The sequence below is a fragment of the Hyla sarda genome, unplaced genomic scaffold, assembly GCF_029499605.1.
Source record: "Hyla sarda isolate aHylSar1 unplaced genomic scaffold, aHylSar1.hap1 scaffold_81, whole genome shotgun sequence".
Taxonomy (NCBI): Eukaryota; Metazoa; Chordata; class Amphibia; order Anura; family Hylidae; genus Hyla; species Hyla sarda.
The window spans coordinates 296,195-322,354 of record NW_026610836.1 but is presented as its reverse complement, the minus strand read 5'-3'; the positions used below and the strand labels follow the sequence as shown (position 1 = coordinate 322,354).

Here is a 26,160-nt window from a genome sequence, read left to right as displayed (position 1 = left end):
GTCAGTGCAGACACCTCCCCTCCCCCTACTATATATCACATCAGTGCAGACACCTCCCCCTACTATATATCACATCAGTGCAGACCCCTCCCCCTACTATATATCACATCAGTGCAGACACCTCCCCTCCCCCTACTATATATCACATCAGTGCAGACACCTCCCCTCCCCCTACTATATATCCCATCAGTGCAGACACCTATATTTGGGGGGGCTCTGCTCCTTACACCCCTGAGGACTTACATCTTCCCGATGGGGAGCTGACTGAAGAGCGCGGGGACACTGCTCTGGGGCAGGATGGTCTGGCGGTTCGGTTTGTTCAGTCCACACGACAGCTTCGCCAGAATCTACAGAAGAGAGAAGTCAGCAGGAGAAATACGTCACATGACCGCGCCGATAACCCAAACTGTCAGGGGCACCGGAAGAATCCTGCGGGACGCTCCACTGCATCCGGTACCTAACTGGTGGATCACAGTCCAGATCCAATGTCAGCAGGGGGTCCCCAGCAGTTGAGAATCATGTTGTAAGGGAAGATGGAGTCATGTGGATTGTATTCACCCTCCCCTTGTGGCTTCTCTCCCCTGTTTGTAATACTCATGATTTATTTATCAAAGGATTTATGTGGGTTTTCTTCACATAACTTTGGCGCAATACTTTGGCGCAGTGTCTTTTTGCGCCAAAGTTTGGCTCATCTTCTCCACTGTCATTTTTACAACTTTCTCAGAATCACACGGTCCTGTGTGTGATTTTAACTTTAGTCAGTAATTCATCATTTGCGCCAATCGAGCTTTTGCGCAATTCTGGCGCAAATCCCTGGCAATAAATTTTGCACATGGAAAACACACTTACCCAATGTCAGAAAATATAAAGGCGTCAAAATACATTAAAAAAAAAAAATTTTCAGAAAGCAGCGACGCCTCCAGGGCTGCGCAATACTATCCTGCGACATTGTTGTCTCTGAGGAACCTTCACCCTCCGCTGAGCCGGCATTGGACATGGCCGCACAGGTTCAGGAAAGGTAAAGCACTAAAGCAGTGGTCTACAACCTGCGCACCTCCAGATGTTGCAAAACTACAACTCCCAGCATGCCCGGACAGCCAACGGCTGTCCGGGCATGCTGGGAATTGTAGTTTTGCAACATCTGGAGGTCCGCAGGTTGAAGACCACAGCACTTAAGTAACAAAAAAATAAAAAACTACCCAAGTTGAAAATAAAATCCATTTCACATGGCGACTATAAACCCCAAAAAAGAGAATAACTCACGTCGCTTGCTGATATACTGCAGGAGGGACTCCAAAATGGCTGCACAAGGGGTAAAATACGCGTCCTCTGTGGCGGTAAGTTCTGTGTAAAAGGCGCTGTGAACGGCGGATTTCAACATTTGAGCCAAAATTACTAACAACGTGCACCAAATGATACATTTGGCGCATGTCCACGGAAACCAAAGTGAAAAAAAAAAAGGGTAAAAAGAAACGGTCAACAGGTAAAATTGATAAATACCCCCATAATGTATCGTGAAAACGTTTTATACAACATGCGACAATTATGCCCTCGCTCCTGCAGCCTAAGACACTGAAAAGACGGATTTCCTTCTCATATAAAGGAGAACGTGACATCTGACTGTGAGCGACTCTCTAGTTTCTTCTCCGATTCCTCGTGTGGAAATGGTCGACAAGAATTGTCATCAGGAACAAAAGGTGATGTCTGTTCTGCTTCACTGGATCGCTGGTTGGGATAATGGGGAAGAAAAGAAGCTGATTATGCCTCCGAAATGATACCCCAGAAGATCAGGCGGGTCGGGACCCGAAATAAACCCAATGGCGAAATATCTAAAACCCCCTCATGATACCATTAAAGGGGTACTCCGGTGATTAAACATCTTATCCCCTATCCAAAGGATAGGGGATAAGATGGCTGATCGCGGGGGTCCCGTCGCTGGGGACCCCCGGGATCATGCACGCGGCACCCCGTTTATAATCAGTGCCCGGAGCGTGTTCACTCTGGGTCTGATTATGGTCGACTGCAGGGCGGGCGGCGCGTGACGTCATGCCTCCGCCCCCGTGTGACGTCACGCCTCCGCCCCCGTGTGACGTCACGCCTCCGCCCCCGTGTGACGTCACGCCTCCGCCCCCGTGTGACGTCACGCTCCGCCCCATGTGACGTCACGCTCCGCCCCCATGTGACGTCACGCTCCGCCCCCATGTGACGTCACGCTCCGCCCCCATGTGACGTCACGCTCCGCCCCCATGTGACGTCACGCTCCGCCCCCATGTGCCGTCACGCTCCGCCCCCATGTGACGTCACGCTCCGCCCCCATGTGACGTCACGCTCCGCCCCCATGTGACGTCATGCCTCCGCCCCATGTGACGTCATGCCTCCGCCCCATGTGACATCACGCTCCGCCCCCATGTGACGTCATGCCTCCGCCCCATGTGACGTCATGCCTCCGCCCCCATGTGACGTGATGCCTCCGCCCCCCATGTGACGTCACCCTCCGCCCCCATGTGACGTCACCCTCCGCCCCCATGTGACGTCACACTCCACCTCCATGTGACCTCACGCTCTGCCCCCATGTGACGTCACACGGGGGTGGAGGCATGACGTCACACGGGGGCGGAGGCATGACGTCACACGGGGGCGGAGGCATGACATCACACGGGGGCGGAGTGTGACGTCACACGGGGGCGGAGGCATGACGTCACGCGCCGCCCGCCCTGCAGTCGACCATAATCAGACCCAGAGCGAACACGCTCCGGGCACTGATTAGAAACGGGGTATCCTTCGGATAGGGGATAAGCTGTGCAAGCACCGGAGAACCCCTTTAAGATGCGTACACAAACACACAACCCACCCCAGACAGGGGGGTAAAGATTGACTCCATTATTGGTGGATGAGGGAAATGAGGAGGGTGAAGGAGAGAATAGTAATCAGGTCTTCTCCTCAATACTAGCTGTAATAATGTAATAATGTTATTGAAGATCTTACAATCCCAGTGGGAGGACAGAGCACAGAAAGATCTCTTATTAGAGACGATACAAACAGGAAAATATAACGGAAATGCATAAGGAATGGGAATGGGATTGGAGGGGGGGAGGGAATGGCGTCAGTCTGGGGCCGGGAAACCAGTTGTGCTCTTTTTTTAACACCTCTACTAGAGGAACAGTGAAGGTTACCGTATTTTTCGCCATATAAGACGCACTTTTTCTTCCCCAAAACTGGGGCGGAAGTTGGTGCCTCTTATACAGCAAATACACATTAAAACCCTGTCCTATCGCGGCGGTCCGTGCGGCCATCAACAGCCGAGACCCGCGGCTAATACAGGACATCACTGATCGCGGTGATGCCCTGTATTAACCCTTCAGACGCGGCGATCAAAGCTGACCGCCGCATCTGAAGCGAAAGTGACACTAATCCGGCTGCTCAGTCAGGCTGTTCGGGACCGCCGCGGTGAAGTCACGGCGTCCCGAACAGTTTACAGGATACTGGGAGGGACCTTACCTGCCTCCTTGGTGTCTGCTCCGTGCCGGGATCCCCTGCATGGCCGGCACTCTCCTTCGACGTCATGTTGTCGCGCACTCTGTCCCGTCATCCAATAGGAGCGGTGTGCATAGCGACGTGATGGTGGCGACGGAGAGAGTGGATACCGGGCAGCAGAGACGTTCCGGAGCGATGGGGGACACGGCGACCCCGATGGAGGGCGACATCCAGGGCAGCTGTGACGGGTCCGGAGCGGCGGGGACACGTGAGTATTACCTCCTATACCAGTGGTCTTCAACCTGCGGACCTCCAGATGTTGCAAAACTACAACTCCCAGCATGCCCGGACAGCCAACGGCTGTCCGGGCATGCTGGTAGTTGTAGTTTTGCAACATCTGGAGGTCCGCAGGTTGAAGATCACTGTCCTATACTTTACATTGTATTTGGTTCAGAATCTTTTTTTTCTAGATTTTCATCCTTTACAATTGGGTGCGTCTTATGTGCCGGAGCGACTTATATGGCGTAAAAATATGGTAAATGGGTGTAGCGGATAAAAAAATGATTGCATGGAATATCAGGGGGATTAAAGGGGTACTCTGCCCCTAGACATCTTATCCCCTATCCAAAGGATAGGGGATAAGATGTCAGAGCGCCGCGGTCCCGCTGCTGGGGAGCCCCGGGAATCGCTGCGATAGCTGCTGCACCGCGCCATCATTACTGCGCTATCACTGCTGCACAGAGCGAGTTCGCTCTGCACGTAATAACGGACGATACAGGGGACGGAGCAGCGTGACGTCATGGCTCCGCCCCTCGAGAAATCACGGCCTGTCCCCTTAATGCAAGTCTATGGCAGGGGGCGTGATGACCGCCACGCCCCCTCCCATAGACTTGTATTGAGGGGGCAGGCCGTGACATCACAAGGGGTGGAGCCGTGACGCAACGATGCTCCGGCCCCTGTATTGCCCGTTATTACGCACAGAGCGAACTCGCTCTGCGCAGCAATGATAGCGCAGCAATGATGGCGCAGCAACGATGGCGCAGCAACGATGGCGCAGCAACGATGGCGCAGCAACGATGGCGCAGCAACGATGGCGCAGCAATGATAGCGCAGCAATGATAGCGCAGTAATGATAGCGCAATATAATATATATCCCCCCCCTTTCTCACTTGAAGTTCTTCAAAAATTAACAGTATTCATGGAAGGAAAAATATATAAAAAATGTTTAATCTTAGGCGCTCTCCTTCGTCGTCATCATCACGTCATCGCGCACGCCGTCCCGTCATCCAATAGGAGCGGCGTGCGTAGCGATGTGATGACTGTGACGGAGAGCGAGGATACAGGGCAGCAGAGACGTTCCAGAGCGGCGGGGACACCACGGGCTAGCGCCGCTTGTAACTAACTAATAGTTTATCTACAGGGTGCCTCCAGCTGTTTCAATACTACAGCTCCCAGCATGCCCTGACAGCCAATAGATGTCAGGGCAAGCTGGGAGTTGTAGTGGTGAAACAGCTGGAGGCACCCTGTGTAGATGAGGGCGGAAGTCCCCCCCCCCCCAGCAGGCATCAGTAACGTGGTGCCTGCTGGGGAAGTCTGCCTGGTAGTGAGGACACTGCCAGGCAGACAAAAGGCATTTTTAATATAGTAATAATTTAAATTAAAAGCAGGGAGGGGGTTAGGGATAGAAGGGCAATAGGCAGGGGCAGAAAGAAAACAATAGGATGGTGGGAGCTCCCCTTTAATGGTACAAAAGAAAACATTTTACTTCATGCAGATGATGTCCTACTTTTTGTTAAAAATCCATCTGAGAAAATAAAGGTTATAAAGAGAAATAGTGGAGGAATACGGTAAACAGTCCGGTTACAAGATCAACCGGTCAAAATCAGGTCTTATTCCACCAAATAACCAATCAAATCCGCCAGTAGATAATATACCGTATATACTCGAGTATAAGCCAAGTTTTTCAGCACGTTTTTTCGTGCTGAAACCCCCCCCCCCCTCGGCTTATACACGAGTGAACTCTCCGCCCTCCGTGGTCTTCAACCTGCGGACCTCCAGATGTTTCAAAACCACAACTCCCAGCATTCCCGGACAGCCATCGGCTGTCCGGGCTTGCTGGGAGTTGTAGTTTTGAAGCATCTGGAGGTCCGCAGGTTGAAGACCACTGCGGCCTTCGTCATCATCCAGACCCCCCCCCCCCTTTAGTTCTGTGCTCACCCCCCCCTCGGTGGGACGTTAGGGTGAGCTGGTCCGGGCCATCTGTGCTGCAGGGACCGTCCGGCGAGGATGGTTAGTCGTTGCGGGCTGTCCATCTTCACCGGGGGGGGGGGGGGCCTCTTCTCCGCGCTTCGGGCACGGAATAGTGACGTTGCCTTGACGACGACGCACAGGGACGTTCATGCGCAATGTTCCTGTGCGTCGTCATCAAGGCAACATCACTATTCCGGGCCCGAAGCACGAAGAAGAGCCCCCCGGTGAAGATGGACAGCCCGCAACGACTAACCATCCCCACCGGACGGTCCCTGCAGCACAGATGGCCCGGACCAGCTCACCCTAATGTCCCGCCGAGGGGGGGCGAGTACAAAACTAAAGGGGGGGGTGTCTCGATGATGATGAAGGCCACAGTGGTCTTCAACCTGCGGACCTCCAGATGTTTCAAAACTACAGCTCCCAGCATGCCCGGACAGCCGGGCATGCTGGGAGTTGTAGTTTTGAAACATCTGGAGGTCCGCAGGTTGAAGACCACTGTTCAGACATTGACAAGCGGTGATGATGAAAGGGGGGGGGGCATGGGGTGGGATGATGACAGGCGGTGATGGTGACAGGGTAATGATGAAGGGGGGATGATGACAGGCGGTGAGGATGACAGGGAAATGATGAAGGGGGGATGATGACAGGCGGTGATGATGAAGGGGGGATTCTGAAGGGGGATGATGACAGGGAAATGATGAAGGGGGGATGATGACAGGTGGTGATGATGAAGGGGGGATGATGACAGGGTGATTATGATGAGGGTGTTAATGACGGGGGTCTGGATGATGACATGGGGGGGGATGATGTATTTCCCATCCTAGGCTTATAGTCAAGTCAATAACTTATCCTAAGTTTTTGGGGTGAAATTAGGGGCCTCGGCTTATATTCGGGTCGGATTATACTCGAGTATATACGGTAACCATCTTTAGGTCAAATGAAGTACTGAGAATATCTAGGAATTAAAATCACAAAAGATTTTTCACAATATATTAAATTGAATATTTTACCAACCATATTAAAAATTCAAAGTAAGATTAATATTTGGAATAGATTGCCGTTAACTTTTGTTGACACAATTACATTAATAAAAAGTATTTTTACCGATATTACTCCACCCACTTAGAGAAGCCCCAATTTGGGTCCCAGATAAATATTTAAAGAGATAGAGAGGAAAACTAATGAATTAATATGGGGACGCAAGCGAGTTAGGATTAAACAAAACATGATTAATCCGCCGGTAAAACAAGGGGGTATGGGAATACCCAACTTCCAGATTTATTCTTTAGCTCCACAATTAAATATGCTATGCTTAGAGGGTCGGACTATAAGGACTTTTATGAATGTAGTAGATAAAGAAACAGCTAACATTTGGGAAATATTAGAAGGGAAAAGAGAAATGAAAAGTAAATTGGGGAGAACTTATTTCTTCAAAATGATAGATAAAATATGAAAATTTGCTAAAAGAGTACCGTAAATACTCGAGTATATATGGTAGTTGGAATCTCTGGAAGCCTAAAAATCACTAAGATTTGGGGGAACGTCTTCTTCCCAGAATTTTACAAATTAAGGGAATATGTGGATTAGGAGAAAAATGGGATTTCAAGAGTAGAACATCTGGTAAATAATAGACGTCTCCTCCCTTGGAATAAACTGAGTAAGAGGAATAACTTGGAAAGGAGAATGGAATCTCAATCAGATCAGATCAGAAGGGCCTTTTATACTAGGGATCGACCGATTATCCGGTTGGCCGATATTATCGGCTGATATTCACGATTTTGGGCGTTATCGGCATTACCTTGCCGATAATCCGCTAATGCATCGCAAATGCCCCCCACCCCACCGCACCGATCCGCCCGGCCCCATTGCCTCCCCCATCCCCGGTTTTATAATTACCTGTTCTCGGGGGCCGGGGTCCACGCTACTTCTGGCTCCTGCTGCGTCTTGCGTTACGCTGTGCGCAATGACGAGTGATGTGATGTCACCGCCAGTGCGCACAGTGACAGCTCAGGAGGAGCTAGATGTAGAGTGGACCCCGGGAACAGGTAATTATAAAACCAGGGATGGGGGAGGCAATGGGGCCGGGGCGGTGCGGTGGGGGGTGCGAAGCGGGCGCAGTGGGGTGTGCAACGCGGTGGTGGTGGGGCGGTCGCGTTGGTGGTGATAGGAATCAGGACCCCCGGACAGGCAGGGGGAGAGAAGCGGGTGGCGGCGGCGGCCTATGGCACCACAAAAGCCGCTGCAGTTCATTGATTTAAAGCGCCCGGTATAAGTTATCGGCTATCGGCCCTAACCTCCACAGATTATCGGTATCGGCCCTAAAAAATTTATATCGGTCGATCCCTATTTTATACCGATAAAAATAATCCCAGATGGGAAATTGAATATCATGAACTGTTCGATATTTTATTAGATAATAGATATCAAGATAGGAGTAAAATGAGTAAAATTTATGAGACTATTATAAAACATAAAGCACAAAGTAATATTAAAAGAATTTGTGGTAAATGGGAAAAAGATATAGGGCTAATGGAAGTGAAGGATTGGTGGGAAAATGGTCAGAATATACATAAATCAGCGATTAGCACCAATCATAAGATATCACAAATAAAACTGATACATAAAGTACACTATACCCCTCAAGGATTATATAAAATGGGAACTAGAGCAGACTCGAAACGCCCCCGATGCTTAACGGAAGATTTAACACATTTCATTTAGAGCTACACAAAGATTATGGGAACAGATTTTTGAGAAAATATAGGAAAATCTAGGGATAAAGGTAAAGCGTAGTTTTCTCACAGTCATTTTTGGACTGGAAAATGAAGGGAATAAAAAATTAATTCTTAAGCTTTTGGGCTTAGCCAAGATATTGATCCTGAGGAAGTGGTTCGCTCCTAATGCCCGACATATAAAAGAATGGACGAGTATGGTGAATAGAGTTCGGAAATACGGAGCTGTATACTATCTCGGGAAAAGAAAAGTGTAATGAATAAGAAAGAATGGACGAGTATGGTGAATAGAGTTCGGATATACGGAGCTGTATATTATCTCGGGAAAAGAAAAGTGTAATGAATAAGAAAGAATGGACGAGTGGTGAATAGAGTTCGGAAATACGGAGCTGTATATTATCTCGGGAAAAGAAAAGTGTAATGAATAAGAAAGAATGGACGAGTGGTGGATAGAGTTCGGAAATACGGAGCTGTATATTATCTCGGGAAAAGAAAAGTGTAATGAATAAGAAAGAATGGACGAGTGGTGAATAGAGTTCGGAAATACGGAGCTGTATATTATCTCAGGGAAAAGAAAAGTGTAATGAATAAGAAAGAATGGACGAGTATGGTGAATAGAGTTCGGAAATACGGAGCTGTACATTATCTCGGGAAAAGAAAAGTGTAATGAATAAGAAAGAATGGACGAGTATGGTGAATAGAGTTCGGAAATACGAAGCTGTACATTATCTCGGGAAAAGAAAAGTGTAATGAATAAGAAAGAATGGACGAGTGGTGAATAGAGTTCGGAAATACGAAGCTGTATATTATCTCGGGGAAAAGAAAAGTGTAATGAATAAGAAAGAATGGACGAGTATGGTGGATAGAGTTCGGAAATACGAAGCTGTATATTATCTCGGGAAAAAGAAAAGTGTAATGAATAAGAAAGAATGGACGAGTATGGTGAATAGAGTTCGGAAATACGAAGCTGTATATTATCTCGGGAAAAAGAAAAGTGTAATGAATAAGAAAGAATGGACCAGTATGGTGGATAGAGTTCGGAAATACGAAGCTGTATATTATCTTGGGAAAAGAAAAGTGTAATGAATAAGAAAGAATGGACGAGTGGTGAATAGAGTTCGGAAATACGAAGCTGTATATTATCTCGGGAAAGAGAAAAGTGTAATGAATAGGAAAGAATGGACGAGTATGGTGAATAGAGTTCGGAAATACGAAGCTGTATATTATCTCGGGTAAAGAAAAGTGTAATGAATAAGAAAGAATGGACGAGTGGTGAATAGAGTTCGGAAATACGGAGCTGTATATTATCTCGGGGAAAAGAAAAGTGTAATGAATAAGAAAGAATGGACGAGTATGGTGAATAGAGTTCGGATATACGGAGCTGTATATTATCTCGGGAAAAGAAAAGTGTAATGAATAAGAAAGAATGGACGAGTGGTGAATAGAGTTCGGAAATACGGAGCTGTATACTATCTTGGGAAAAGAAAAGTGTAATGAATAAGAAAGAATGGACGAGTATGGTGAATAGGGTTCGGAAATACGGAGCTGTATATTATCTCGGGAAAAGAAAAGTGTAATGAATAAGAAAGAATGGACGAGTGGTGAATAGAGTTCGGAAATACGAAGCTGTATATTATCTCGGGAAAAAGAAAAGTGTAATGAATAAGAAAGAATGGACGAGTATGGTGGATAGAGTTCGGAAATACGGAGCTGTATATTATCTCGGGAAAAGAAAAGTGTAATGAATAAGAAAGAATGGACCAGTATGGTGGATAGAGTTCGGAAATACGAAGCTGTACATTATCTCGGGAAAAGAAAAGTGTAATGAATAAGAAAGAATGGACGAGTGGTGAATAGAGTTCGGAAATACGAAGCTGTATATTATCTCGGGAAAAAGAAAAGTGTAATGAATAAGAAAGAATGGACGAGTATGGTGGATAGAGTTCGGAAATACGAAGCTGTATATTATCTCGGGAAAAAGAAAAGTGTAATGAATAAGAAAGAATGGACCAGTATGGTGGATAGAGTTCGGAAATACGAAGCTGTATATTATCTTGGGAAAAGAAAAGTGTAATGAATAAGAAAGAATGGACGAGTGGTGAATAGAGTTCGGAAATACGAAGCTGTATATTATCTCGGGAAAGAGAAAAGTGTAATGAATAAGAAAGAATGGACGAGTATGGTGAATAGAGTTCGGAAATACGAAGCTGTATATTATCTCGGGTAAAGAAAAGTGTAATGAATAAGAAAGAATGGACGAGTGGTGAATAGAGTTCGGAAATACGGAGCTGTATACTATCTCAGGGAAAAGAAAAGTGTAATGAATAAGAAAGAATGGACGAGTGGTGAATAGAGTTCGGAAATACGGAGCTGTATATTATCTCGGGGAAAAGAAAAGTGTAATGAATAAGAAAGAATGGACGAGTGGTGAATAGAGTTCGGAAATACAGAGCTGTATACTATCTCGGGGAAAAGAAAAGTGTAATGAATAAGAAAGAATGGACGAGTGGTGAATAGAGTTCGGAAATACGGAGCTGTATACTATCTCGGGGAAAAGAAAAGTGTAATGAATAAGAAAGAATGGACGAGTGGTGAATAGAGTTCGGAAATACGGAGCTGTATATTATCTCGGGAAAGAGAAAAGTGTAATGAATAAGAAAGAATGGACGAGTATGGTGAATAGAGTTCGGAAATACGAAGCTGTATATTATCTCGGGGAAAGAGAAAAGTGTAATGAATAAGAAAGAATGGACGAGTGGTGAATAGAGTTCGGAAATACGGAGCTGTATATTATCTCAGGGGAAAAGAAAAGTGTAATGAATAAGAAAGAATGGACGAGTATGGTGAATAGAGTTCGGAAATACGGAGCTGTATATTATCTCGGGAAAAGAAAAGTGTAATGAATAAGAAAGAATGGACGAGTATGGTGAATAGAGTTCGGAAATACGGAGCTGTATATTATCTCGGGAAAAGAAAAGTGTAATGAATAAGAAAGAATGGACGAGTATGGTGGATAGAGTTCGGAAATACGGAGCTGTATATTATCTCGGGGAAAAGAAAAGTGTAATGAATAAGAAAGAATGGACGAGTATGGTGAATAGAGTTCGGAAATACGGAGCTGTATATTATCTCGGGAAAGAGAAAAGTGTAATGAATAAGAAAGAATGGACGAGTATGGTGAATAGAGTTCGGAAATACGAAGCTGTATATTATCTCGGGAAAGAGAAAAGTGTAATGAATAAGAAAGAATGGACGAGTGGTGAATAGAGTTCGGAAATACGGAGCTGTATATTATCTCGGGAAAGAGAAAAGTGTAATGAATAAGAAAGAATGGACGAGTATGGTGAATAGAGTTCGGAAATACGGAGCTGTATATTATCTCGGGGAAAAAAAAAGTGTAATGAATAAGAAAGAATGGACGAGTATGGTGAATAGAGTTCGGAAATACAAAGCTGTATACTATCTCAGGGAAAAGAAAAGTGTAATGAATAAGAAAGAATGGACGAGTGGTGAATAGAGTTCGGAAATACGGAGCTGTATATTATCTCGGGGAAAAGAAAAGTGTAATGAATAAGAAAGAATGGACGAGTGGTGAATAGAGTTCGGAAATACGGAGCTGTATACTATCTCGGGGAAAAGAAAAGTGTAATGAATAAGAAAGAATGGACGAGTATGGTGAATAGAGTTCGGAAATACAAAGCTGTATATTATCTCGGGAAAAGAAAAGTGTAATGAATAAGAAAGAATGGACGAGTATGGTGAATAGAGTTCGGAAATACGAAGCTGTATATTATCTCGGGGAAAAGAAAAGTGTAATGAATAAGAAAGAATGGACGAGTATGGTGAATAGAGTTCGGAAATACGAAGCTGTATATTATCTCAGGGAAAAAGAAAAGTGTAATGAATAAGAAAGAATGGACGAGTATGGTGAATAGAGTTCGGAAATACGAAGCTGTCTATTATCTTGGGAAAAGAAAAGTGTAATGAATAAGAAAGAATGGACGAGTGGTGAATAGAGTTCGGAAATACGAAGCTGTATATTATCTCAGGGAAAAAGAAAAGTGTAATGAATAAGAAAGAATGGACGAGTATGGTGAATAGAGTTCGGAAATACGAAGCTGTATATTATCTCGGGGAAAAGAAAAGTGTAATGAATAAGAAAGAATGGACGAGTGGTGAATAGAGTTCGGAAATACGGAGCTGTATATTATCTCGGGGAAAAGAAAAGTGTAATGAATAAGAAAGAATGGACAAGTGGTGAATAGAGTTCGGAAATACGGAGCTGTATACTATCTCGGGGAAAAGAAAAGTGTAATGAATAAGAAAGAATGGACGAGTATGGTGGATAGAGTTCGGAAATACGAAGCTGTATATTATCTTGGGAAAAGAAAAAAGTGTAATGAATAAGAAAGAATGGACGAGTATGGTGAATAGAGTTCGGAAATACGAAGCTGTATATTATCTCGGGAAAAAGAAAAGTGTAATGAATAAGAAAGAATGGACGAGTATGGTGAATAGAGTTCGGAAATACGAAGCTGTATATTATCTCGGGAAAATGAAAAGTGTAATGAATAAGAAAGAATGGACGAGTATGGTGAATAGAGTTCGGAAATACGAAGCTGTATATTATCTCGGGAAAAGAAAAGTGTAATGAATAAGAAAGAATGGACGAGTATGGTGAATAGAGTTCGGAAATACGAAGCTGTATATTATCTCGGGGAAAAGAAAAGTGTAATGAATAAGAAAGAATGGACGAGTATGGTGGATAGAGTTCGGAAATACGAAGCTGTATACTATCTCGGGAAAAGAAAAGTGTAATGAATAAGAAAGAATGGACGAGTGGTGAATAGAGTTCGGAAATACGGAGCTGTATATTATCTCAGGGAAAAGAAAAGTGTAATGAATAAGAAAGAATGGACGAGTATGGTGAATAGAGTTCGGAAATACGAAGCTGTATATTATCTTGGGAAAAGAAAAGTGTAATGAATAAGAAAGAATGGACGAGTATGGTGAATAGAGTTCGGAAATACGGAGCTGTATACTATCTCGGGGAAAAGAAAAGTGTAATGAATAAGAAAGAATGGACGAGTGGTGAATAGAGTTCGGAAATACGAAGCTGTATATTATCTCAGGGAAAAAGAAAAGTGTAATGAATAAGAAAGAATGGACGAGTATGGTGAATAGAGTTCGGAAATACGGAGCTGTATATTATCTCAGGGAAAAGAAAAGTGTAATGAATAAGAAAGAATGGACGAGTGGTGAATAGAGTTCGGAAATACGGAGCTGTATATTATCTCGGGAAAAGAAAAGTGTAATGAATAAGAAAGAATGGACGAGTGGTGAATAGAGTTCGGAAATACGGAGCTGTATATTATCTCGGGTAAAGAAAAGTGTAATGAATAAGAAAGAATGGACGAGTGGTGAATAGAGTTCGGAAATACAAAGTTGTATATTATCTCGGGAAAAGAAAAGTGTAATGAATAAGAAAGAATGGACGAGTGGTGAATAGAGTTCGGAAATACGGAGCTGTATATTATCTCGGGAAAAGAAAAGTGTAATGAATAAGAAAGAATGGACGAGTGGTGAATAGAGTTCGGAAATACGGAGCTGTATATTATCTCGGGAAAAGAAAAGTGTAATGAATAAGAAAGAATGGACGAGTATGGTGAATAGAGTTCGGAAATACAAAGCTGTATATTATCTCGGGGAAAAGAAAAGTGTAATGAATAAGAAAGAATGGACGAGTGGTGAATAGAGTTCGGAAATACGGAGCTGTATATTATCTCGGGGAAAAGAAAAGTGTAATGAATAAGAAAGAATGGACGAGTGGTGAATAGAGTTCGGAAATACGAAGCTGTATATTATCTCGGGAAAAGAAAAGTGTAATGAATAAGAAAGAATGGACGAGTATGGTGAATAGAGTTCGGAAATACGAAGCTGTATACTATCTCGGGGAAAAGAAAAGTGTAATGAATAAGAAAGAATGGACGAGTGGTGAATAGAGTTCGGAAATACAAAGCTGTATATTATCTCGGGAAAAGAAAAGTGTAATGAATAAGAAAGAATGGACGAGTATGGTGAATAGAGTTCGGAAATACGAAGCTGTATATTATCTCGGGGAAAAGAAAAGTGTAATGAATAAGAAAGAATGGACGAGTATGGTGAATAGAGTTCGGAAATACGAAGCTGTATATTATCTCAGGGAAAAAGAAAAGTGTAATGAATAAGAAAGAATGGACGAGTGGTGAATAGAGTTCGGAAATACGAAGCTGTCTATTATCTTGGGAAAAGAAAAGTGTAATGAATAAGAAAGAATGGACGAGTGGTGAATAGAGTTCGGAAATACGAAGCTGTATATTATCTCAGGGAAAAAGAAAAGTGTAATGAATAAGAAAGAATGGACGAGTATGGTGAATAGAGTTCGGAAATACGAAGCTGTATATTATCTCGGGGAAAAGAAAAGTGTAATGAATAAGAAAGAATGGACGAGTATGGTGAATAGAGTTCGGAAATACGGAGCTGTATACTATCTCGGGGAAAAGAAAAGTGTAATGAATAAGAAAGAATGGACGAGTGGTGAATAGAGTTCGGAAATACGGAGCTGTATATTATCTCGGGAAAGAGAAAAGTGTAATGAATAAGAAAGAATGGACGAGTATGGTGAATAGAGTTCGGAAATACGGAGCTGTATATTATCTCGGGAAAAGAAAAGTGTAATGAATAAGAAAGAATGGGAGAAATGGAAATGAAGTGGGTCTAAGGTGTTGGGTCCTAAAAGGGCTGACGGCTGGGGGGGGGGGGGGGGGGTGTGGAAGTTATAAATAAAAAATAGTCATACAGGTAACAGTAGACTTACATCCTCTACACTTCAGTCACTCATTTTACCTTGTGACTTATTATTAGGGTAATAATAATGTTCTACAACAGGCAGTGCCCCTTTCTTTCATGGCAGTGCCCATTTCTTTCATGGCAGTGCCCCTTTCTTTCACGGCAGTGCCCATTTCTTTCACGGCAGTGCCCATTTCATGGCAGTGCCCATTTCATGGCAGTGCCCATTTCATGGCAGTGCCCATTTCATGGCAGTGCCCATTTCATGGCAGTGCCCATTTCTTTCAAGACAGTGCCCATTTCTTTCACGGCAGTGCCCATTTCTTTCACGGCAGTGCCCCTTTCATGGCAGTGCCCCTTTCATGGCAGTGCCCATTTCATGGCAGTGCCCATTTCATGGCAGTGCCCATTTCTTTCATGGCAGTGCCCCTTTCATGGCAGTGCCCATTTCTTTCAAGACAGTGCCCCTTTCTTTCACGGCAGTGCCCCTTTCTTTCACGGCAGTGCCCCTTTCTTTCATGGCAGTGCCCCTTTCATGGCAGTGCCCCTTTCATGGCAGTGCCCCTTTCTTTCATGGCAGTGCCCCTTTCTTTCATGGCAGTGCCCCTTTCATGGCAGTGCCCTATTCATGGCAGTGCCCATTTCATGGCAGTGCCCCTTTCTTTCGTGGCAGTGCCCCTTTCTTTCGTGGCAGTGCCCCTTTCTTTCATGGCAGTGCCCCTTTCTTTCATGGCAGTGCCCCTTTCTTTCATGGCAGTGCCCCTTTCTTTCATGGCAGTGCCCCTTTCTTTCATGGCAGTGCCCATTTCTTTCATGGCAGTGCCCCTTTCTTTCATGGCAGTGCCCCTTTCTTTCATGGCAGTGCCCCTTTCTTTCATGGCAGTGCCCCTTTCTTTCATGGCAGTGCCCCTTTCTTTCATGGCAGTGCCCCTTTCTTTCATGGCAGTGCCCCTTTCTTTCATGGCAGTGCCCCTTTCTTTCATGGCAGTGCCCCTTTCTTTCATGGCAGTGCCCCTTTCTTTCATGGCAGTGCCCCTTTCTTTCATGGCAGTGCCCCTTTCTTTCATGGCAGTGCCCCTTTCATGGCAGTGCCCCTTTCATGGCAGTGCCCCTTTCATGGCAGTGCCCCTTTCTTTCATGGCAGTGCCCCTTTCTTTCATGGCAGTGCCCCTTTCATGGCAGTGCCCCTTTCATGGCAGTGCCCCTTTCTTTCATGGCAGTGCCCCTTTCTTTCATGGCAGTGCCCCTTTCTTTCATGGCAGTGCCCCTTTCTTACATGGCAGTGCCCCTTTCTTACATGGCAGTGCCCCTTTCTTTCATGGCAGTGCCCCTTTCATGGCAGTGCCCCTTTCTTTCATGGAAGTGCCCCTTTCATGGCAGTGCCCCTTTCTTTCATGGCAGTGCCCATTTTTTTCATGGCAGTGCCCATTTCTTTCATGGCAGTGCCCCTTTCTTTCATGGCAGTGCCCCTTTCTTTCATGGCAGTGCCCCTTTCTTTCATGGCAGTGCCCCTTTCTTTCATGGCAGTGCCCATTTCTTTCATGGCAGTGCCCCTTTCTTTCATGGCAGTGCCCCTTTCTTTCATGGCAGTGCGGCCGCTAAGTGTGAACCAGGACTTGGCGTACAGCTTGGACCTTCACTGGATGGCAGGCCAGGATAATCGGACCCTCACTAAAAATAGTTGAGTACCCCTGGTCTATTGTACGAAGAGCGCCTGGCCAGGTGGCTGCACTACTTGTCTCAGAATATTACATTTGAATTGGCTGGTACTGATCCTGACGGTGTTGGCGCAATTCTCACACACAACAATCAGAACGTACTTTATTGTGAGAGATCCCAGCCGAGCATTGGAACGTGGTCTCCTCCTCCACGGCCGCTCTCATCTCCTCTACAATAATGGCGCCCACTGTCAGCTGAAGTTCCGGGCTGCGCAGGTCTCCAAAGTGCAGGGAATCCAACCAGTGCTGCACCCCCAGACGCCGGAGATCCTCTAAGAGACCAATGGGGAGACAGAAAAAGTATGATCAGGAGAGATCCAAAACCCACAGCAGGAACACAGGGCGACAAATAAGGACCTGGGCCCCCACTACCTGCACTGGTCAAACCCCAATATAATCTCCTCTATAACACTGATGCATCAAAGCTGAAGGGGGCGATTTAGGATTAGAAAAACAATGGAGTTTTCTACCACTAACTGCACCTCTTGTCCCAACTGGAGCCAATTGTAATAACACGGATAACCTGAGGACACGTGTGACCTTTTTTTTTTTTTTAAGAAGGCAGCCATGTTATTCTAATTCTGGATAACCCCTTTACAACACATTCTGCTTGTGGTCAGGGTGTATGAAGAGTGCTTCATGCCTGGCATGGGACTAACCAATAATGCCGGACATCAATGTAATTGGTGCAACCAGCTCTGTGCAATCAGATCAGTGCTCTAAATACAAAGGCTGAGTATAAACAGATAACACTGATCAATGTTGTGCTAGGGCCTAGCGTTCATCAATGTCTGCATCAGTGTCATTACTGAGTACAAACGCTTAAAGGGGTACTCCAGCCATAGACATCTTATCCCCTATCCAAAGGTTGGGCCCCCACTGGGGACCCCCGAGATCTTCGGGCGTTGGGTGAAAAAAGAATTATACTCCAGAGCTGTACTCACTATTCTGCTGGTGAGGTCACTGTGTACATACATTACATTACTTATCCTGTACTGATCCTGAGTTATATCCTGTATTATACTCCAGAGCTGTACTCACTATTCTGCTGGTGAGGTCACTGTGTACATACATTACATTACTTATCCTGTACTGATCCTGAGTTAGATCCTGTATTATACCCCAGAGCTGTACTCACTATTCTGCTGGTGAGATCACTGTGTACATACATAGATTACTTATCCTGTACTGATCCTGAGTTATATCCTGTATTATACTCCAGAGCTGTACTCACTATTCTGCTGGTGGGGTCACTGTGTACATACATTACATTACTTATCCTGTACTGATCCTGAGTTATATCCTGTATTATACTCCAGAGCTGTACTCACTATTCTGCTGGTGAGGTCACTGTGTACATACATTACATTACTTATCCTGTACTGATCCTGAGTTATATATCAGACAGGAGGCTCATATCTTGCATTAATCTTTCTTTAATTAATGCCCATAGCAGAAAAAATCTTTATACAAACGTTTTTAATAAAATCTTTTAAAAAAACTACATATCCCAGCAGTCCCCTGTGAACTCCTCCTCCTATCCCAGCATGCTGGCTGCTATATAAGGGACTGCTTGAAGATCCTCTTCCTCTTTCTTTCTGCTCATAGCAGACAGATAAGTACCTATAGTATATTTGTTTCTTAAATCTCTTATATGTATGTTTTCTCTGTTTGAGACATTTCATCTTTACTTAGTGTTATATTTACCAGTTGTTTATATATATTTATATAGATATATATATATATTTCCTTCTATATATTTTCTCTCTTTCCGCTTCCTGTTAGTTGCGGTATTGTTTTCTAATACTATCGTCTTTCGCTATACTTTCGCATCAGTGCTCAAATATATTCTTGTGCCGGGTGCGCTACTCTGTTCTTTTCTCCCTCTTCCTTACCCAGCGCCATTTTGTGAATTTTCGCGCCTTCTTCTTCCTTCCTTCCCGCCGCTGACTGTCTGTTGCGGGGAGGGAGGAGAGGTGGGCGTATCCTTTATGACGTGCGCCGGGTGACGCGCGTTTGCCGACGCCGCACACCCAATCACAGCGCTCCTGGTCGGAAATCTCGCGAGATTTCGGCTGGCCCTCGCTGTAACTTGTATACGCCTCCTCTCTTCATCGCATTGTTGTGCGAGCGGTGAGAGGAACGCCAACGGTTGTTAGCTGTGCTTCTAATAAGTCAGTCAGGTAGACCTATTACCCTATCCTTTATTACTAATAGTCCTGCCTCACCTTGGAATAGTCTATAACTATCGCTACTTGTAGCTTTCAGATAGTCTGTGATGGCAGGGGATAACACTAAAGCTCCTTTCCCTGGCATGTCTTCTACTGCTGGTGAGGCAATAGAGTTAGAAGCCTCCCACATAATGTCAGCTTCTCAAATACAAGACCTTATTAATAGGTCCGTCCAGGCTGCATTAGCCTCTGCGGCTCATCCCTCTACTTCAGGGGAGAAACCTAAAAAAGGTAAAGCGCTGAGTAAGCGCAAACATATTGCTGGACACTCCGACTCCCCGGCAGGGGAAGAAAACAATATGCCCCAGACAGGACCTACCCCGGCCTGTCACACCCCGCATGTTAAAGAATATGACCGACCCTTGGGCCTCAAGGAGAATAACCATAAGAGGCATAAGTCCACTAATAGAGCAAAACCAAACTCTTTTGACATGTCCAATGATGAGTCTTCTGAAGCCTCTGAGGTGGCTGAGACCACAGACTCAGAATCTGATACAGAGGAGGCGGGGTTTATGGCTGAAAATTCTGATGCCACTCCGGATATACCATCCGAGACACTTTTAGACTCACTTGGTCAACCATTTTTCAGCCCGGAAGCAATCACACACCCTCGCTCCGGAGATTGGGCACCGTTACCGCAAATCGCGGACTATATAGAATTTTGGACCAGGAGGTCCCTGGATAGAGCTAATCGCAACAAATTGCGAGCCGAATGTCCCAGACCTTACGTGGCCAGAAAGGTGGCTTCTACACCGGAGATAGACCCGGTCTTAATAAAATATTTGACTCGCTCTGGCAAATATGCCAAAAAGGGAATTGAAAGATCTTTTAAGGTGATCCAGGATCGCATATTGGACCTTCTAGGCCCCTTGACCAAGATTCTTAACCTTTCCGAACAGGCAGCGTCCACTGCCCAACCGGTGGATCTGGTACAATTGAGAGGCTGGGCCCAACGGGCAATCTGCATGTTAGGCAGTGCCAACACCACTTGTTCCATTGAGCGCAGACGGTCTATTCTGATGAAATTGGAACCCCAATTATCTCATTTGGCAGAAACCGAGCCAGGTCCCTCAGCTGAAGGTCTATTATTCGGAGAGGACCTCATAAAGAACATAAATAAATTTGTGAATCTTTTCACCAGCCTAGATAAGGCCCAGTCCTCACTAAAAAAGGCGGGTCAAAAATAAAAGGTTTTTGGCAAGGCCGGCAGGGGCAGAGGGCGACCTGTCGGCCGTTCGGCTCAATACAGGCCCTACACTAGACCAGCCACTCAACCGTACGCTCCTACTCAGCAACCGTACGCATTACCTGTGGCACAACCTGCTCCCTTCTTTCCCCCTCGTGGACGACCCTGGCGAGGACGTGGAGGCCGAGGATTTCCCAGATCTCGCCCGACGACCGGTGAGTACACTCCCATCTCCTCTTCCATACACGTTGGTGGGAGGCAGACTGAGGTATTTTATCCACATCTGGTCCGCGATTACGGCAGATGCTTGGATCCTCAATACGGTAGCAGGGTACCAGATAGATTTTCAATCTCTTCCAAAATTGAACATTATTCCACATCCCATTCGGTTTTCTTCCCTAAACGTAGATCTCATAGACAACGAGCTCCAAGAGCTTGTATCGAAGCAGGCAGTGCAAGAGGTAGATCCTCTCTCTCCCGGGTTTGTCAGCAACCTATTCCTTGTCAAAAAGAAGGATGGCGGTTATCGCCCAGTGATCAACCTACGGGACTTAAATCAACATGTGACTTACCATCACTTCAAGATGGAAGGGATCCATCTGTTGCGCGATCTACTATGGCCGGGCGACTGGCTAGTAAAGGTCGACTTAAAGGACGCGTATCTCACCGTCCCCATGCACCCGTCCTCCCAACCATTCCTAAGGTTTCTATGGAGGGAGCGAATGTGGCAATTCACTTGCCTACCATTCGGGTTGTCATCGGCCCCTTGGTGCTTCACCAAATTACTCAAACCAGTAGTGGCAGCCCTCAGGAGCAGAGGGGTACGTTTGATTATCTATCTGGACGATTTGCTAATCATGGCATATTCCAGAAAACAGGCATTGTTACACAGCCAATGGACGGTGTCTTTGTTGGAGGAACTAGGGTTCCTGATCAACAACAAGAAATCAGTGCTGAGTCCTTCCCAGACGATGGAGTTTCTAGGTTTCCAGGTGGATACCGAGCAAGCCGTACTGCGTTTACCCAACGCCAAACTGTCCCTGATTCGCAAAGAAATCCGGGCAGTATTGCGCAAGGGTCGGGTATCGCTAAGAATGATAGCCCGAATTGTTGGCCTGCTGGCAGCCTCCATTCAGGCGATTTTTCCTGCCCCTCTCCATTATCGGGCCCTTCAAAGACTCAAAATTCTTCATCTTCGACAGGGTCTACGCTATGCGGACGAAATTCCCCTTTGTCCGGAAGCAGTAGCAGAGTTGCACTGGTGGCTGCGCCATGCCGTCGAATGGAACGGCAAAGCTATATTCACCTCCTGTCCAGATGTTATAATAGAGTCGGATGCGAGCCGCCACGGTTGGGGTGCTCGCTGTGGGCAAGCCACAACAGGAGGCAGTTGGTCCGAAGAATCCCTTCTTCACATCAACGCACTGGAACTCATGGCGGCATTTTTTGCCATCAAGAGTTTTCTTCCGCACAAGTACAATTGCTGCGTTCTGTTACGCATGGACAATGTAGCGGCAGTGCAATATGTCAATCGCCTTGGTGGCACGAGATCCAGAGTGTTGACGGACATTGCATCCGAATTCTGGCATTTCTGTCTTTCCCGGGACATCATCCCAGTGGCGGAATACCTACCAGGTGTATCCAATTCAGTGGCGGATTGGAATTCCCGTTACCTATCCGATTCCAGCGACTGGATGCTGGATCGCTCGGTGTTTCGGGCGATTCGAGATCTCTGGGGCCCGTTGCATACGGACCTTTTTGCGTCTCGTCTCAACCGTCAGTTACCCCGCTTTTACAGCTGGAGGCCGGACCCGGAAGCGTCAGCAGTGGACGCTTTTCGCCAACCTTGGCCGGAGGGGACCCATTATGCGTTTCCCCCCTTCCAGATGATTACCAGAGTGCTTCTTCAGATAGTGACTCAGGGAGCGACGGTGGTGCTGATCACCCCTTGGTGGCCGACGCAACCGTGGTTTCCCCTTCTGTTGGGAATGTCTGTCGATTACCCCCGATTGCTTCCCCAGTCGCCTCAACTTCTCACGAATCCGACCATGGAATCCCATCCGTTGGTCATGGAAGGCAACCTTCCGCTCCTCGGGTGGTTGGTTTCGGGGTGCCAGACGCAGGTGAGGACCTTTCACAATCAGCTAGAGACCTCCTCGCCTTGGCCTGGGCCCCAGGGACTAGATCGGCATATCGATCAGCCTGGGCCTTGTGGGTTCGTTGGTGTGATCAACGACAAATTGATCCCGTTCAGGCACCTGTTTCAGTTGTAGTGAATTATTTAGCAGAATCATTTGAGGCTGGGAAATCTTACAGTTCCCTTAATGTTTACAGATCCGCTATAGCGGCGTATCATTGCCCGGTAGATGCTTTACCGGTGGGCAAACATCCTTTAGTATGCCGACTGTTACGTGGAGTGAAATTTAAACGTCCTCCTCGTCCTCGATATCAGTCGACCTGGGATGTCTCCCGGATTTTAGACATGTTTTCCTCTTGGGAAGACAATGATTCACTGTCCTTAAAGATTCTGTCATTCAAATTGACTATGTTATTATGTCTGGTTTCCATTAAGAGGGTATCGGATGTCAGAGCTCTCGACATCTCTAGACGACAGTTTTCACCTGAAGGGGTCAGATTTTCTGTTGTTCGTAGGACCAAGACAGGACTACAGTCGGTCTTTTACCCCTTTTTTCCGACACATCCCCGACTATGCGTGGTACGTTGTCTTCAAGCGTATGAGACACGCACAGCGTCTTTACGATCTCTTTCTCATACTCAGTTATTAGTATCTTATGTTCAACCTCATTTGCCTGTCACCTCGGCCACCTTGGCCAGGTGGGTAAGGTCGGCCATGGAGATGGCGGGGATTAACATTTCCCTATTTGGTGCCCACTCTTCGAGAGGGGCTATGGCCACTAAAGTAGTTATTTCTGGTGGTTCTCTTTCAGACCTCTTAATGGCCGCTGACTGGTCGTCTGAATCGACTTTTCGACAATTCTATTTCAGACCAAAAGATCATGTTTCTGTATCGATCCTCTGATTTGTTTTATTGTCTATGTTTAAGTAGTAGCTTTAAAATTGCAAGATATGAGCCTCCTGTCTGATATATAAATAGAGATTTTCCTAGCTAACGTGACGGAAAATATAAGTTATATGAAGACAGGAGGCGAGTATCTTCCCTCCCTACCCTCCCTGTTATGGTGTTTTTGTTTTCCTTCCAGGGTATTGAAAGGAGAAGACGAAGACAGCGGTGTTTCGGTGCAGCCTGATATGTTCTGTTGCAATTGTTCCTTAACAGTTTCGTTCCCGGTTTTCGGTCCTGTTGGCCGGAGGTTCGGAGATACCGAGGAGGAGCTGTCCCGGATTCCGGCGTTCCGTGGTTCTGGTGACGGTCATGCAGTTCGCATAAAGAAAGAGGATCTTCAAGCAGTCCCTTATATAGCAGCCAGCATGCTGGGATAGGAGGAGGAGTTCACAGGGGACTGCTGGGATATGTAGTTTTTTTAAAAGATTTTATTAAAAACGTTTGTATAAAGATTTTTTCTGCTATGGGCATTAATTAAAGAAAGATTAATGCAAGATACTCGCCTCCTGTCTTCATATAACTTATATTTTCCGTCACGTTAGCTAGGAAAATCTCTATTTATATCCTGTATTATACTCCAGAGCTGTACTCACTATTCTGCTGGTGAGGTCAATGTGTATATACATTACTTATCCTGTACTGATCCTGAATTATATCCTGTATTATACCCCAGAGCTGTACTCACTATTCTGCTGGTGAGGTCACTGTGTATATATATTACATTACTTATCCTGTACTGATCCTGAGTTATATCCTGTATTATACTCCAGAGCTGTACTCACTATTCTGCTGGTGAGGTCACTGTGTACATACATTACATTACTTATCCTGTACTGATCCCGAGTTATATCCTGTATTATACTCCAGAGCTGTACTCACTATTCTGCTGGTGAGGTCACTGTGTATATACATTACTTATCCTGTACTGATCCTGAGTTATATCCTGTATTATACTCCAGAGCTGTACTCACTATTCTGCTGGTGAGGTCACTGTGTACATACATTACATTACTTATCCTGTACTGATCCTGAGTTATATCCTGTATTATACCCCAGAGCTGTACTCACTATTCTGCTGGTGAGGTCACTGTGTACATACATTACATTACTTATCCTGTACTGATCCTGAGTTATATCCTGTATTATATCCCAGAGCTGCACTCACTATTCTGCTGGTGAGGTATCTGTGTACATACATTACATTACTTATTCTGTACTGATCCTGAGATATATCCTGTATTATACTCCAGAGCTGTACTCACTATTCTGCTGGTGAGATCACTTTGTATATACATTACATTACTTATCCTGTACTGATCCTGAGTTATATCCTGTATTATACTCCAGAGCTGTACTCACTATTCTGCTGGTGAGATCACTTTGTATATACATTACATTACTTATCCTGTACTGATCCTGAGTTATATCCTGTCTTATACTCCAGAGCTGTACTCACTATTCTGCTGGTGAGATCACTTTGTATATACATTACATTACTTATCCTGTACTGATCCTGAGTTATATCCTGTATTATACTCCAGAGCTGTACTCACTATTCTGCTGGTGAGATCACTTTGTATATACATTACATTACTTATCCTGTACTGATCCTGAGTTATATCCTGTATTATACTCCAGAGCTGTACTCACTATTCTGCTGGTGAGGTCACTGTGTACATACATTACATTACTTATCCTGTACTGATCCTGAGTTATATCCTGTATTATACCCCAGAGCTGCACTCACTATTCTGCTGGTGAGGTCACTTTGTATATACATTACATTACTTATCCTGTACTGATCCTGAGTTATATCCTGTATTATACTCCAGAGCTGCACTCACTATTCTGCTGGTGAGGTCATTGTGTACATACATTACATTACTTATCCTGTACTGATCCTGAGTTATATCCTGTATTATACTCCAGAGCTGTACTCACTATTCTGCTGGTGAGATAACTCTGTACATACATTACATTACTTATCCTGTACTGATCCTGAGTTATATTTCAGACAGGAGGCTCATATCTTGCATTAAACCTTTCTTTTTAATGCCCATAGCAGAAAATTACAGAGAATTTACTTCATAACATTAGAAAAATGTATTAAAACTACAACTCCCAGCAGCCCCTGGAATCCCCTCCCCTGGGGCGGAGACCCTATATAAGGGGCTGACTGGATCTCCTCTTCCTCTTTCTTTCTGCTCATGGCAGCTAGTTAAGTATAACAATTTTATCTTCATTGTTTTTCATATAGAGATTTCCTTTATTGTTCTTTCATTGTACCAGGTTACTGGTGTGGGGACCCTTTCATGTGTCCCTATTTCTCCAGTTGTCCTGGTTTTGTTTTTTCCAACTCATTCTATATATATTTCTATATACTCTACATATTTATATATACTGTCCTATATTTTCTTTTAATTGTATTTCAGTGTTATTATTATTTTCCTTTTCGGTCTCTACATTCCCCCTTTGTGTTTTCACTGTTCCCGGTTCTGTTACTCCGGGTCCTCTCTCCTGTCAGGCGCCATTTTACCCTACTTTCGCGCCGTCTTCTTCGGCTTATATTCGCCGCTCTCGTCCTTTTCGCGGGCTCTGCAACGTTCGGGGGGCGTGTCCGAGTGACGCGTCCCTTGCGACGCGCCTCCGCTGAGTC

The 26,160-nt window shown here is 45.3% G+C and overlaps 1 protein-coding gene across 2 annotated transcripts in view; it reads right to left on the bottom strand.

The window, feature by feature from the left end:
* Nucleotides 1–224: 224 nt before the first annotated feature.
* The window catches only part of POLH (DNA polymerase eta), a 42,601-nt gene continuing 16,665 nt past the window's right edge, over nt 225–26,160 (bottom strand). For both annotated transcript variants that reach the window (XM_056554611.1, XM_056554610.1), the window contains exons 5-6: nt 17,105–17,274; nt 225–347 (exon numbers count right to left, since the gene is read on the bottom strand). In XM_056554611.1, coding sequence (XP_056410586.1) covers nt 240–347; nt 17,105–17,274 — 278 coding nt within the window. In that variant the 3' untranslated portion in view covers nt 225–239. The remainder of the gene's footprint in view (nt 348–17,104; nt 17,275–26,160) is intronic.